The 16,383-nt window shown below is 48.3% G+C and overlaps 1 protein-coding gene and 1 pseudogene across 2 annotated transcripts in view; one reads left to right on the top strand and one right to left on the bottom strand.

Moving 5' to 3' along the window:
* The window catches only part of LOC147092117 (uncharacterized), a 52,722-nt pseudogene extending 40,139 nt beyond the window's left edge, over positions 1-12,583 (top strand).
* capgb (capping protein (actin filament), gelsolin-like b) overlaps positions 12,561-16,383 on the bottom strand; it is an 88,552-nt gene continuing 84,729 nt past the window's right edge. For both annotated transcript variants that reach the window (XM_085975846.1, XM_085975845.1), the window contains exon 10: positions 12,561-12,927. In XM_085975846.1, coding sequence (XP_085831972.1) covers positions 12,862-12,927 — 66 coding nt within the window. In that variant the 3' untranslated portion in view covers positions 12,561-12,861. The remainder of the gene's footprint in view (positions 12,928-16,383) is intronic.

A 16,383-nucleotide genomic window follows, 5' to 3' on the forward strand; every position in this document is an offset into this window, starting at 1 on the left:
ATCGTGTCCGCGCCGGCCAACAAAGAGCTATCCAGCCTAATCCTGTTGTGTCCGTGTGTTAATAGAGACACTGAAAGCAGAAGTTGGTTTCACAGGTGTTTACTGAACAAAGTCTGGAGGGGAACTAACTGATACAACACAATATACAGGCTTATATAGCCCGAGTGGCCATTACCGGCATTACAGTACACAGGGGGCTCTTAAAGGCACATACACTACAATTCCTCCCCTTTTAGTCAACCAGTACATAATATTTTAAGTAATCATTAATTACATATTACAAGAACAATAATCTACACATTGCTGCAGTTAATCAATTATAAGTCAGTCTCTCTGGAGGCTTCCTGACTCGGTCCGGATAACGCCTCGGTGGTGTAGTAGTTTCTGGTGGTGTAGTAGGTTCTTTTTGCAAGGCTGATTCGGCTTGAATGCCAGTGTCAGGTTCATCGGGTTCCAGTATCACCGGATCGGAGGTAGATACTATGGGTATCTCTACTTCATCATTAGGCGTATAGAGTTGTGGTGTAGGTTGTCCCTTTTCGGATGACTCTATGATTTGGTCAGCATGGCGCCTTATTATGCTTTCTCCAATGTCCACGGTATACATCAGCGGTCCTAGTCGTGTGCAGATAGTTCCAGGCTGCCATTTCTCGGTACGGTAGTCCCGGGCCAAAACTTGTTGACCTATCTGGAAGGTTCTAGTTGGCCTTTCATTCATGCCTTGAAATTGCCGGTTCTCCACGTCCCTTCTGATGTTTGGCTTGATCAAATCCAGCCGGCATCTTAGGCTTCTATTGAAGAACATCATGGCGGGAGTTTGGTTTGTAACCATATGTGTTGCATTCCTGTATGCAAACAAGAAGTTATCCACCTTATGCTGAAGTTTTATGTCTTCATTACCCATGGCCTTTATGGCCTTCTTGAAGGTCTGGACAAACCTTTCAGCCAATCCATTGGTGGCGGGATGGTATGGGGCGGACGTGTAGTGCTTAACCCCATTGTTTTTTAAGAACTTCCTGAATTCTTCGGACACAAATTGCGGTCCATTATCAGAACAGATCTGTTCAGGCAGCCCATTCCTGGCAAATATGGTCCTTAATACTGTGATGGTTTTTTCTGTGGTGGTGGAGGACATCTTTATTACCTCCGGCCACTTGGAGTGTGCATCAACCGCGATTAAGAACATTGAGTCCATAAATGGACCAGCAAAGTCGATGTGTACCCTTTGCCATGGAGATGAGGGCCACTCCCATGGATGTAGAGGGGCTTGTGGTGGAGCGTTTTGGACCTTCTGGCATCCTAGGCAGCTCTTGGTCATTTCTTCGATGTCTCCATCGATACCTGGCCACCATACAAACACCCTGGCTAGGTTCTTCATTTTCACTCCACCCAGATGCCCCTCGTGAAGCTCCTTTAGAATTTTATCCTGGAGTTTGGGTGGAATCACCACTCTGGATCCACACATCAAGGTTCCTCGGCACACTGACAGCTGTTCTCTTCTTTACAAGAATGCTGGCAACAGTGGTTCGCCATGTGCTGGCCATCCCTTCACTGTTAAATCGTAGACTCGTGAGAGAGTCGGGTCATTTTTAGTTTCCCTTTCAATGGCAGAATTTGTTACTGGTAGACATTCGACTATGGTAGAGTGGAAAATCTCCACTGGGTCTACGGTAGGTGCCTCTTCTACTGTTGGCAACGGTAGGCGCGATAAACCGTCAGCATTCCCATGCTGTTTTGATCCTTTGTATTCTATGTTATATTGGTGTGCCCCTAGAAAAAGGGACCACCTCTGTAGCCTTTGCGCTGTCATAATGGGAACACCCATTTTAGGGTTGAGTATGGAGATGAGGGGTTGATGGTCAGTCAACAAGGTAAATTTTTGTCCGTGTAGGTAATGGTTGAATTTCTTCACTCCCCATACCAGGCTGAGTGCTTCCCTGTCGATTTGGGCATAGTTACGCTCAGCTCAGTTCAATGAGCGTGACGCAAAAGCTATCGGCCGTTCCGAGCCATCAGGGAATCGATGCGATAATACCGCTCCTACGCCGTAAGGGGATGCATCGCACGCCAGTCTGATTGGCAGTGATGGGTTGTAATGAGCCAAAACTTCTTTGGACGTGATTAAGTCTTTGCATTTATGGAAGGCACGTTTACAGTCTTCGCTCCATTTCCAAATTGCTCCTGTTTGTAGCAGTTCATTAAGAGGGTGCAGAAGAGTTGATAAGTTCGGTAAAAATTTATGATAGTAATTTATCAATCCCAGGAACGACCTTAATTGTGAAACATTTTCAGGTGCTGGGGCTTTTATGACCGCTTCAATTTTTTTCAGGTGACTTATGCAACCCTTCCTTATTAATTATGTGGCCACAATATGATATTTGATTCTGGAAAAATTCGCACTTGGGGCGATTTGCTCGTAGGCCCCGTTCTCTCAGCCTAGTGAGCACCTGCTCCAAATTGGCAAGGTGCTCGTTGTCGTTTTCTCCTGTTACAAGGATGTCGTTTAGGTAGCATTGAGTCCCCGGAATCCCTTGGAGGACTTGCTCCATAGCTCTTTGCCAGATAGCTGGAGCTGATGCTACTCCGAAAACCAGTCGATTGTACTGGTACAGGCCTTTGTGTGTATTTATCGTGAGGTACATTGTAGAGGCCTCTTCAACCTCCATCTGTAGATATGCCTGTGCCAAGTCAATTTTGGTGAAACGTTTCCCTCCGGATAGTGAGGCGAAAATATCTTCTATCCTCGGAAGAGGATACTGTACCATGTGAAGGACCGGGTTTACAGTCACCTTGAAGTCTCCATAGATGCGAATTTTTCTCTGTTCTTCAGGTTTATCATTATTCAACGTTTTCTTCATGACCGGGACGATGGGTGTTGCCCACTCGCTCCAATCTATTTTGGATAATACGCCTGCCTTTTCCAAATTCTACAGCTCTGCCTCGACTGCTGGACGAATTGCGTATGGCACCGGTCTTGCCTTAAAAAACTTGGGAATTGCCGCATCTTCCACTTTTATTGAGGCGGTGATGCCTTTCAAGGTTCCTAGTTTCTCTTGAAACACTTCCTTGGCGTTGGCCAAGATGTCTTTTAGTCATTCAGGTATGATGTCATCATCATTTTTTTCCTTACTGGTCACCGTCAGTGCCTGAATGGAGTGCCAATCTAAACGTATTTTCCTGATCCATTCACGTCCCAACAGCGGTGGACCACTATCATGTAGAACGTATAAATACAACTTCTGTATTTCCTTGCCGTTGTATACAACAGGCACCCTTATTTTTCCTTTGGGGTATACTTTCTGCCCCGTATATGTTTTCAAGATAATGGATGTGTCTTTTAAAGGTATATGCGGAAATAGCCGCTCGTAATCCCGTCGATTTATGACGGTCAGAGCTGATCCTGTATCTAGCTCCATTTTAACTGGGGACCCTGCTATCGTGAGGGTAACCCAAATGGTCTGGTAATCTTCTTTGGCAATTACATTATGTAATTTGAGACAGCTTAGTCTCTTGTTTTCGGAGTCGCTATCGCTCTTCTGGTCTTCGGAGCTACTGTCCGTCATCATTTGTACCTTTCTGTACTTTTCTTTATTGATTTTTTTTTCCTGTCCGTGGATTTTCTTTGTCCAGATCGGCATACCCATGCAATGTGTCCAATCTTTCCGCATTGCCTGCATGCTTTGTCCTTAAACCAGCAGTCCCTCTGGTCATGGGTGGATCTGCCGCAGCGATAACATCTCTCGAAACCCTGTGTCATTTCATGGATGCCGAAGTCCTGTGTCTTTTGTTGTATCTCTGCAGCTCCTCTTGCGGCTGCTTCGTATGATACAGCCATACTGAAAGCCTTGTCCAGTGTCAAATCTTTCTCAGAAAGCAGCTTTTTCTCTGTTCCTTCACTTAGGAGACCGCAGACGAATTTGTCTCGAAGATAATCTGATAGTCCTGCCCCGAATTGGCAGTGCTTTGATAGCTTTCTTAATTCGGTGAGGTAATCAGCGTTACTTTCATTCTTGTGTTGATTCCTCTTGAAGAATTGAATCGTTCCGCTATCAGCAGCGGTGTTGGGTTTAAGTACTCCTGTAGGGTATCAACAATTTCCTTAAAATTCTTGTCCTTTGGTTTGGCTGGAGTGATTAAGTTTCGTAACAGCCCGTATGTCTTTGCGCCCATTAGATTTAGAAGTACTGACGCTTTTTTTTATCATTTTCTACTCCATTTGCGGTGCAATATACCTCCACTCTTTCCACATATGTGGTCCAATCCTCTATATCGTTATCAAAAGCATCAATATTGCCAGCCTTAGGCATCCTGGAAAAAAATGGCGCTTCCCGCGCTTTTCTTTCTTTCCTGCAGAAAAGATATTGCACTTCCCGTGCTTCCCCGCCGCTGCTGCCGATGACAACGCTGTTTTCCGCGTTTTTAAAAAAAAATTATTTACAGGTGGAGACTCGTTCCCGCCGGACTCTCTCTGCTAGGTCTGAACGCCGACCTGCTTGCAGCACCGGCCGTCTCCCGAATGCTCCCTCCCCGTCTGTTACAGCTTGCCTCCGCCTTCGCTGCTTGGCCTCGCTGCAGAGCCAGCCGCTGGAGCCCCAGCCCGACGCCCAGGAAGGATTATTGCAGTACCTGCCACCAGCTCGGCTAGCTGGTGAAACCACAGCTTTTTCTTTTTCTTGCTTTTCTTCGACTTTGGACGTCTGAGGAATCGATGTCCTTGAGGTGCTGCTGAATTGCAGGTAAGTCCGTTTCCAATTCGTCGCCACTGTTGTGTCCGTGTGTTAATAGAGACACTGAAGACAGGAGTTGGTTTCACAGGTGTTTACTGAACAAAGTCTGGAGGGGAACTAACTGATACAACACAATATACAGGCTTATATAGCCCGAGTGGCCATTACCGGCATTACAGTACACAGGGGGCTCTTAAAGGCACATACACTACAAATCCCACTTCCCAGCTCTTTTTCCGTAGCCCTGCAGGTTACAGCATCCCAAGTGCACATCCAAGTACTTTTTAAATGTGGTTAGGGTTCCTGCCTCTACCACCCTTTCAGGCAGTGAGTTCCAGACCCCCACAACCCTCTGCGTGAATAAATTTCCCCTCAAATCCCCTCTAAACCTTCCCCCAATTACTTTAAATCTCTGCCCCCTGGTTTTTGACCCCTCTACTAAGGGAAATAGATCCTTTCTATCCACTTTATCTAGGCCCCTCATAATTTTATACACCCCAATAAGGTCTCCCCTCAGCCTCCTCTGTTCCAAGGAAAACAGACCCAGCCTATCCAGTCTTTCCTCATAGCTAAGATTCTCTACTCCCAGCAACATCCTTGTAAATCTCCTCTGTACCCTCTCTAGTGCAATCACATCTTTCCTGTAATGTGGTGACCAGAACTGCATGCAGTACTCTAGCTGAGGCCTAACTAGTGTTTTATACAGTTGAAGCATAACCCCCCTGCTCTTGTATTCTATGCCACGGCTAATAAAGGCAAGCATTCCGTATGCCTTCTTAACCACCTGATCTACCTGGCCTACTACCTTCAGGGATCTGTGGACATGCACTCCAAGGTCCCTTTGTTCCTCTACACTACTCAGTGTCCTACCATTCAATGTGTATTCCCTTTCCTTGTTAGCCCTCCCCAAATGCATTACCTCGCACTTCTCCGGATTGAATTCTATTTGCCACTGTTCTGTCCAACTGACCAATTTATTGATATCTCCCTGCAGTCTACAGCTTCCTTCTTCAGTATCAACCACACAGCCGATTTTAGTATCATCTGCAAACTTCTTAATCATACCCCTATATTCAAGTCTAGATCATTGATATATACCACAAAAGCAGGGGACCTAGTACTGAGCCCTGCGGAACCCCACTGAAAAAAGCCTTCCAGTCACAAAAACACCCATCAACCATTACCCTCTGCTTCCTGTCTCCGAGCCAGTTTTGAATCCAACTTGACATTTTGCCAGCAGTGATGGAACACACTCCACTTGCCTGGATGAGTGCAGCTCCAACAACACTCAAGAAGCTCGACACCATCCAGGACAAAGCAGCCCGCTTGATTGGCACCCCATCCACCACCTTAAACATTCACTCCCTCCACCACCGGCGCACCGTGGCTGCAGTGTGTACCATCTACAAGATGCACTGCAGCAACTCGCCAAGGCTTCCTCGGCAGCACCTCCCAAACCCGCGACCTCTACCACCTACAAGGACAAGGGCAGCAGGCGCATGGGGACACCACCACCTCCAAGTTCCCCTCCAAGTCACACACCATCCTGACTTGGATATATATCGGCCATTCCTTCATCATCGCTGGGTCAAAATCCTGGAACTCCCTCCCTAACAGCACTATGGGAGTACCTTCACCACACGGACTGCAGTGGTTCAAGAAGATGGTCCACCACCACCTTCTCAAGGGCAATTAGGGCTGGGCAATAAATCCTGGCCTTGCATATATGAACTAATAAAAAAAAAGAAACAGGCCATTTAGTCCAACAGGTCCCACCCCTCTTCATCTCACCCCATCAACAACCCCATCAACTATTTCCAGTCCTGACAAAAGGTCATTGACCTGAAACGTTAACTCTGTTTCTCTCTCCACAGATGCTGCCTGACCTGCTGAGTGTTTCCAGCATTTTTTGGTTTTATTTCAGATTTTTGGCATCTGCAATATTTTGGCTTTTCATAGAATCATCGAAACACACAGCACAGAAGGAGCACATTCGGCCCATCACGCCTGTGCTGGCTCATTGAAAGAGCTATCCATATAGTCCCATCCCCGTGTTCTTTCCCCCATAGAGAGGGAAATACCAGAGGGGATAGTGAATAGATGTGGCAAAGTCTCTCCACATAACTGAAGTCTTTCATCCCTGGTAGCATTCTGGTCAATCTGAACTCAACCTTCTCTGCTCCAAGGAGAACAACCCCAGCTTCTCCAGTGTCTCCACCTAACTGAAGTCCCTCATCCCTGGTACCATTCTGGTCAATCTCAATTCAACCTTCTCTGCTCTAAGGAGGATAACCCTAGCTTTTCCATTCTCTCCATGTAACTGAAGTCCCTCATCCCCGGTACCATTCTGATCAATCTTCCATTCACCTTCTCTGCTCCAGGGAGAACAATCCCAGCTTCTCCAGTCTCTCCACGTAACTGAAGTCCCTCATCCCAGGTACCATTCTGGTCAATCTCCCCTTAACCTTCTCTGCTCTAAAGAGAACAATCCCAGCTTCTCCAGTCTCTCCACGTAACTGAGGTCCCTCATCCCCGATACCATTCTGGTCAATCTTCCATTAACCTTCTCTGCTCTAAGGAGAACAATCCCAGCTTCTCCAGTCTCTCCACGTAACTGAAGTCCCTCATCCCTGGTACCATTCTGGTCAATCTTCCATTAACCTTCCCTGCTCTAAGGAGAACAACCCCAGCTTCTCCATTCTCTCCATGTAACTGAAGTCCCTCATCCCTGGTACCATTCTGGTCAATCTCAACTCAACCTTTTCTGCTCTGAGGAGCTTTTGTTTTATTTTAGTTAGCCAGAAGCTGTTGGCCGATGTCTTGCAATCTCATTGCATTGATGGGATCTCTGTGCTATTTAGTGTTAGCATCTGGTATCCGTGTCACACGCTCCCAGACACTTCACTATGTGCTGGGTACAGATTCCTCCCTTCTTCCTCAATCACTCCCAGTTCTCCAATAGGGAAGAGGGTGAAATTGCAGGTCTCAGTCCCCGCATTCAGAGAGGATCCCTTCATCCCCTATTATGTAGGGCTTTGGTGAGACCGCTCCTGGAGCACTGTGTACAATTTGGAACTTCTTAACTAAGGAAGAATATACTTGCCTCAGAGGGAGCGCATCATAGGTTTACTGGATTGATTCCTAGGGTGAGAGGGTTGTCCTATGAGGAGAGATTGAGTAGAAAGGACCCATATTTCTTGGAGTTTAGAAGAATGAGAAGAGATCACGTTGAAACGTATAAAATTCTGAGGGGAGATTGACAGGGGAGATGCAGGGTGGATGTTTCCCCCTGGCTGGGAAATCTAGATCCAAGGGTCACAGTCTCAGAATAAGGGGTCGGACATTTAGGACTGAGATGAGGAGGAATTTCTTCACTCAGACGGTGGTGAATCTTTGGAATTTTCTACCCGAGAGAGCTGTGGAGGCTCAGCCGTTGAGTATATTCAAGACAGAGATCGATAGATATTTGAATATTCAGGGAATCAATGGATATGGGGATAGGGCGGGAAAGTTGAGTTGAAGTCGATGATCAGCCATGATCTTATTGAATGGCGGAGCAGGCTCAAGGGGCTGAATGGCCTATTCCTGCTCTTATTTCTTATGTTCTTATGTAGAGAGCGAAAAGTCAGCGCCGTGTGTCCAGATTGCGTCTCTCCCTCGCACGACAACACACAGACTGATTCAGCAGCGGGACTGGGAGTCTGAGACTGCCGCTCCATTCACCTCACCTCACGGCCTGCGACTTCCCCAAGTTACTGCACGGATCGTCGCATGATGTTGTAGGATTCGCAAAAATCCAGGAAAATACAGTCTACATTGTAAAACCCCTGAAATGGCCACATTTTATGAACACAAGATGGAGTTGGCAGATCACATGACTCATTTCAGAAGGACATACCACTGCAGTATCTTACAGAAACCTGAGTCACCACCGATTAGAAGATTCCAGAACTGACTGCAATTGATATGGTAAAATGGTTACAGTAGTAACGAAGTCAAAAGAAAAGTATTTACACCTCAAGGTGTGTTAATTGCTAGCAAAACGCAAACCCATCTCTGAAATCGCAGAGCACAGACAAAACCTATTATCTGTACCAAACTCAGAGGGACACAGGACAGATCCCATTAGTTTCATTTACAAGACATTAAAATAAAGTACCCGCTTTTGTCAAAGCAGCCTGCCCATTACTTTAACAAAAGAAAACCCCTGATTTGGCGCCAAGATAAGAGCAAGAAAACAGTATAACTGCTGGGGGAAAAGAGACAAAAAGACAGTTTTCACACAGACACGAGGTCAAAGGCAGAGCGAGTGGAGAGGTTCGATTACGGTTCGAGGAGCACGGAGGGCCTACAAGTTCGAGCAGGAGAGCAGGTTCAGGAGCCGGTCCAATAAGGAAGATTGGAGATCCCGGACAATACAGGAGCACCAAGGTCAAGGACAGTTTTTTTAAATCCCTGGTGAGCATAAAGGCCCAACTCCACCTAGCTGATCTAGTTGAGGTATACTTTAGACGGGAGGGTTTTTAATATTAAGGGCTTTGTAATTCGGGAGTGTTATTCATCCTTCGTTGTGCCGTGCGCTTTCTCCACCCCCGTTTTATTATATCGCTGATCTAGAATTGATGTATTATGATAGTCAAAGTAACTCTTGTGTGTTAAGTTTGAGTTCCCATTGAGAGGCGTGTTCATGATTTTTGTCTGCATTGTTTCTTCATTCTCTATGTTTTATTCTCCTTAAAAATAAGATACCTTTGATTTAAAACTTACCTTGTCTCACCTGATCCATTTGTCTTCCGAGTCACAAGTTGGGCCAACACATCAAGGCGGTCTGGCAATAAGCCCAGTGTCTAGAACCGGTGAGGGGGGAGCGCTTCGGAACCGCTCACGAGCAGTGTGAAATCAAAAACCGATCTCGCACACCACAAGCTCGTTAAAACGACCCCTTACAATGTCCAGCACCACGCTGGTCTCTGGGAACTTTAGTCTGCGAGGAGGGCCTTTCTGAATCCCGCTCCACAGCATCACCTCTGCTTGGAACAGGAAGGGGAGTAAGTAGGCAGAGGTTACCCACAGCCAATGTAGGCAATAACCCACCATGGTAAACACACACTCAAACAGAAGGAATAGGAGCAGGAGTAGGCCAGGAAGAATGAGAGGCGATCTCATTGAAACGTGTAAAATTCTGAGGCGGGATTGACAAGTTAGATGCAGGGAGGATGTTTCCCCCGGGCTGGGGAGTCTAAAACCAGGGGTCACAGTCTCAGAATAAGGTGTCGGCCATTTTGGACTGAGATGAGGAGAAATTTCTTCACTCAGAGGGAGGTGAATCTTTGGAATTCTCCACCCCAGAGGGCTGTGGAGGCTCAGTCGTTGAGTATAATCAAGACTGAGATCCATAGATTTTTTGATTCTAGGGGAATCAATGGATATGGGGATAGAGCAGGGAAGTGGAGTTGAAGTGGAAGATCAGCCATGATCTTATTGAAGATTATGGCCTGCTCCTGCTGCTAATTCTTGTGTTTTATATCCTGTCAGTCTGCAGCTGGATTTGACCCACAGGTCACAGAGAGTGAAAGGTCAGCATTTGACCCACTGCCCCCACTACATTCCTCAGATACCAGACCTGGGACTAATTCACCTGAGCTTATCGTGCTTTGCGAACAGTCAAGTCCAGCTCATTGTTCCTCATTATCTCAACAATCGGGGCAGGTTTCACTTCCGACCGAGACTGAATACCACAATCAACGGACCGGTTTCAATTCAGAATTCCATGCAAGCGTGCACCACAGGAACAGGAGGAGGCCCATTCAGCCCGTCGAGCCTGTTACGCAGGATCAGGAGGAGGCCCATTCAGCCCCTCGAGCCTGTTACATAGGATCAGGAGGCCCATTCAGCTCCTCGAGCCTGTTACATAGGAACAGGAGGAGGCCCATTCAGCCCGTCGAGCCTGTTACACAGGATCAGGAGGAGGCCCATTCAGCTCCTCGAGCCTGTTACATAGGATCAGGAGGCCCATTCAGCTCCTCGAGCCTGTTACATAGGAACAGGAGGAGGCCCATTCAGCCCCTCGAGCCTGTTACATAGGATCAGGAGGCCCATTCAGCTCCTCGAGCCTGTTACATAGGATCAGGAGGAGGCCCATTCAGCCCGTTGAGCCTGTTACATAGGATCAGGAGGAAGCCCATTCAGCTCCTCGAGCCTGTTACATAGGATCAGGAGGAGGCCCATTCAGCTCCTCGAGCCTGTTACATAGGATCAGGAGGAGGCCCATTTAGTCCGTCGGGCCTGTTACACAGGAACAGGAGGAGGTCATTCAGCCCCTCGAGCCTGTTACCATAGGAACAGGAGGAGACCATTTAGACCCTCGAACCTGTTACAGAGGAACAGGAGAAGGCCCATTCAACTCCTCGAGCTTGTTCCAGAATTCAACGAGATCATGGCTGATCTGTATCCTAACTCCATTCACCCGCCTTGGATCCATATGGTATTATACCCTTGGCTTGCAAAAATGTATCGATCTAAGATTTAAAAAGATTAATTGAGAAAGTAGTACTGAGGGAGTGCTGCACTGTCGGTGGGGCAGTACTGAGGGAGCGCTGCACTGTTGGAGGGACAGTACTGAGGGAGCGCTGCACTGTCAGAGGGGCAGTACTGAGGGTGCACTGCACTGTCGGAGTGGCAGTACTGAGGGAGCACTGCACTGTTGGAGGGAATGTACTGAGGGAGCGCTGCACTGTTGGAGGAGCAGTACTGAGGGAGCGCTGCGCTGTCAGAGGGGCAGTACCGAGGGAGCGCTGCACTGTCAGAGGGGCAGTACTGAGGGAGCGCTGCACTGTTGGAGGGACAGTACTGAGGGAGCACTGCACTGTCAGAGGGGCAGTACTGAGGGAGCGCTGCACTGTCGGAGGGGCAGTACTGAGGGAGCGCCGCACTGTCAGAGGGGCAGTACTGAGGGAGCGCTGCACTGTCAGAGGGGCAGTACTGAGGGTGCACTGCACTGTCGGAGTGGCAGTACTGAGGGAGTGCTGCACTGTCGGAGGGGCAGTACTAAGGCAGCACTGCACTGTCGGAGGGGCAGTACTGAGGGAGCACCGTACTGTCAGAGGGGCAGTACTGAGGGAGTGCTGCACTGTCGGTGGGGCAGTACTGAGGTAGCGCTGCACTGTCGGAAGTGCAGTACTGAGGGAGTGCTGCACTGTCGGAGGGGCAGTACTGAGGGAGCGCTGCACTGTTGGAGGGACAGAACTGAGGGAGCGCTGCACTGTCAGAGGGGCAGTATTGAGGGTGTAGTGCACTGTCGGAGTGGCAGTACTGAGGGAGCGCTGCACTGTCAGAGGGTCAGTACTGAGGGAGCGCTGCACTGTCAGAGGGGCAGTACTGAGGGTGCACTGCACTGTCGGAGTGGCAGTACTGAGGGAGCGCTGCACTGTCAGAGGGGCAGTACTGAGGGAGCGCTGCACTGTCAGAGGGGCAGTACTGAGGGAGCGCTGCACTGTCAGAGGGGCAGTACTGAGGGAGCGCTGCACTGTCAGAGGGGCAGTACTGAGGGAGCGCTGCACTGTTGGAGTGACAGTACTGAGGGAGTACCGCACTGTCGGAGGGGCAGTACTGAGGCAGTACCGCACTGTCGGAGGGGCAGTACTGAGGGAGTACCGCACTGTCGGAGGGGCAGTACTGAGGGAGTACCGCACTGTCGGAGGGACACAAGCACGCTGTCGCGAATGGCCTCCTTTTGTGATGTATGATTCTTTCCCTGATGCATTTTATTGCCAACAGACCCCATCGATTCCGAAATACAATTAAATCTGGTCAAAGAAAGACAAAAGAGTCCACTTGAAGGTCTGAATGTTTATTGAGCAAGACAGTGGAAGAAACAGTGGATAGCTGCAGGCACAGACATGACGGGCCGAATGGCCTCCTTCTGTGCTGTATGCTTCTCAAATAAACCTTCGGAGCTCAGCGCCTGATATGGACGTAGACCCAATCCCAGCAGGGGCTGGGGTTTGTGATCTGGGGGGAGGTTATTAAAGAGTAGGGGGCTTTGGCGGACAGTGAGAGAGAGAGAGAAGGAAGAGAAGGGTTCCAGTTGCATCTCATCTCTGGTCAGGATGATCCCAGGCGTCAAGCGCCAACCTCAGTTCCAGGCCTTGAAGAATTGTTTGAAAAAGGCCGTCTCTAGTCCCTCCGGAATGATCTCAATCTGAAACCAAAACAAAGACAAGATCAATAAAGGTCTGGCCCACTGCCCCTCGAGCCACTTACCATAGGAACAGGAGGAGGCCATTCAGCCCCCTGGAGCCTGTTAGCGTCCGAACAGGAGGAGGCCCATTCAGCCCCTCGAGCAAGTTACCATAGGAACAGGAGGAGGCCATTCAGCCCCTCGAGTCTGTTACACAGGAACAGGAGGAGGCCCATTCAGCCCCTCGAGCAAGTTACCATAGGAACAGGAGGAGGCCATACAGCCCCTCGAGACTGTTGCCCAGGAACTAGTGTGATATGGAGACTAGAACTGTGCACAGCAGCGGATGAGCTGAGGCAAGGGCGGAGACGGGCGATGTTACAGAGGTGGAAATAGGAGGCCTTAGTTATGCCACGGATATGTGGTCGGTAGCTCAATTCAGGGTCAAATATGACACCAGGGTAGCGAACAGTGTGGCTCAGCCTCAGACAGATGTTATGGAGAGGGATGGAGTCAGTCGCTAGGGAACGGAGTTTGTGACGGGGACCGAAAACAATGGCTTCGGTCTTCCCAATATTTAATTGGAGAAAATTTTTGCACATCCAGAACTGTATGTCGGACAAGCAGTCTGACAATTTAGAGACCGTGGAGGGGTCGAGAAAAGTGGTGGTGAGGTTGAGCTGGGTGTCGTCAGCGTACATGTGGAAACTGACGCTGTGTTTTCGGATGATGTCGCCAAGGGGCAGGCGGGACAGGCTGGGGTTCTTTTCCTTGAAGCAGAGAAGGCTGAGGGGGGACCTGATTGAGGTGTACAAAATTATGAGGGGCATAGATAGGGTAGATAGAAAGGAACTTTTCCCCTTAGTAGAAGGGTCAATAACCAGGGGGCTTAGATTCAAGATAAGGGGCAGGAGGTTTAGAGGGGATTTGAGGAAGAACTTTTTCACCCAGAGGGTGGTTGGAATCTGGAACTCACTGCCTGAAAGGGTGGTAGAGGCAGGAACCCTCACCACATTCACGAAGCATTTGGATGAGCACTTGAAATGCCATAGCATACAAGGCTACGGACCAAATGCTGGAAAATGGGATTAGAATAGACAGGGCTTGATGGCCGGCGCGGACGCGATGGGCCAAAGGGCCTCTTTCCGTGCTGTATAACTCTATGACTATGACTCTAAGTAGATGAGAAATAGGAGGGGGCCAAGGATAGATCCTTGGTGGACAACAGAGGTAACGATACGGGAGCGGGAAGAGAAGCCGTTGCAGGTGATTCTCTGGCAACGATTAGAAAGATAAGAATGGAACCAGGCAAATGTGATAAGGAAACCAGGACTGTGCACAGTTACTCCAAGTGTGAGATGGTGACCAGAACTGTGCACAGTAACTCCAAGTGTGATATGGTGACCAGAACTGTGCACAGTAACTCCAAGTGTGATATGGAGACCAGGACTGTGCACAGTGCTCCAAGTGTGATATGGTGACCAGAACTGTGCACAGTAACTCCAAGTGTGATATGGAGACCAGGACTGTGCACAGTGCTCCAAGTGTGATATGGTGACCAGAACTGTGCACAGTAACTCCCAGTGTGATATGGACACCAGAACTATGCACAGTAACTCCAAGTGTGATATGGAGACCAGAACTGTGCACAGTAACTCCAAGTGTGATATGGAGACCTGAACTGTGCACAGTGCTCCAAGTGTGATATGGTGACCAGAACTGTGCACAGTAACTCCCAGTGTGATATGGAGACCAGAACTGTGCACAGTAACTCCAAGTGTGATATGGAGACCAGAACTGTGCACAGTAACTCCAAGTGTGATATGGAGACTAGAACTGTGCACAGTAACTCCAAGTGTGATATGGAGACCAAAACTGTGCACAGTAACTCCAAGTGTGATATGGAGACTAGAACTGTGCACAGTAACTCCAAGTGTGATATGGAGACCAAAACTGTGCACAGTAACTCCAAGTGTGATATGGAGACTAGAACTGTGCACAGTAACTCCAAGTGTGATATGGAGACCAGAACTGTGCACAGTAACTCCCAGTGTGATATGGAGACCAGAACTGTGCACAGTAACTCCCAGTGTGATGTGGAGACCAGAACTGTACACAGTACTCCCAGTGTGATATGGAGACCAGAACTGTGCACAGTAACTCCAAGTGTGATATGGGGACCAGAACTGTGCACAGTAACTCCAAGTGTGATACGGAGACCAGAATTGTGCATAGTAACTCCAAGTGTGATAAGGGGACCAGAACTGTGCACAGTAACTCCAAGTGTGATATGGGAAGCAGAACTGTGCACAGTAACTCCAAGTGTGATACGGAGACCAGAAATGTGCAAAGTACTCCAAGTGTGATATGGAGACCAGAACTGTGCACAGTAACTCCAAGTGTGATATGGAGACCAGAACTATGTACAGTAACTCCAAGTGTGATACGGAGACCAGAACTGTGCACAGTACTCCAAGTGTAATATGGAGACCAGAACTGTGCACAGTAACTCCAAGTGTGATAAGGGGACCAGAACTGTGCACAGTAACTCCAAGTGTGATATGGGAAGCAGAACTGTGCACAGTAACTCCAAGTGTGATACGGAGACCAGAAATGTGCAAAGTACTCCAAGTGTGATATGGAGACCAGAACTGTGCACAGTAACTCCAAGTGTGATATGGAGACCAGAACTATGTACAGTAACTCCAAGTGTGATATGGAGACCAGAACTGTGCACAGTACTCCAAGTGTAATATGGAGACCAGAACTGTGCACAGTAACTCCAAGTGTGATATGGGAAGCAGAACTGTGCACAGTAACTCCAAGTGTGATATGGAGACCAGAACTGTGCACAGTACTCCAAGTGTGTTCTAACCAAGGTTCGATACAAGTTTAACATAACTTCTCTGCTTTACAATTCTATCCCTCTAGAAATGAACCCCAGTGATTGGTTTTGCTTTTTTTATGGCCTTATTAACCTGCCTGTGGAGATGCCGGTGTTGGACTGGGGTGGACAAATGTAAGAAGTCACACAACACCAGGTTATAGTCCAAGCGTTTCATTTGAAATCACAAGCTTTCGGAGCGCTGCTCCTTCGTCAGTTGAAGTGGAGAGATGCATAAAGACACAGCTTATATAGTCAGAGAATAATGCCGGATGATTACAGGGAGTCTTTCTAACTGCCATTTATCACACCTCGGCAGAGAGATAATCACAGCAATCAAAGGTGTGAATGGTGTCCAAACCGGTCAGTCAGGAAAACATTACATCAAAGAACAATGAGGTGGGGTCACAAGGGGTCAAATGTTGCAGATGCTGGGGTCTGTATGAAAAACAAAAAACAGACAAAAATACATTTTTTTTGCTGGAAATCACAGCAGGTCCGGCCGCATCTGTGTCGAGAGAACAAGCCAACGACGACTCGAGTCTGGATGACCCTACGTCAGGTGGGGTTACATGTAGCGTGACATGAAACCA

This window comes from Somniosus microcephalus, unplaced genomic scaffold, assembly GCF_052327205.1.
Source record: "Somniosus microcephalus isolate GS21.2 unplaced genomic scaffold, FLI_Smic_1.0 unresolved_chr2, whole genome shotgun sequence".
In the NCBI taxonomy this organism is placed as follows: Eukaryota; Metazoa; Chordata; class Chondrichthyes; order Squaliformes; family Somniosidae; genus Somniosus; species Somniosus microcephalus.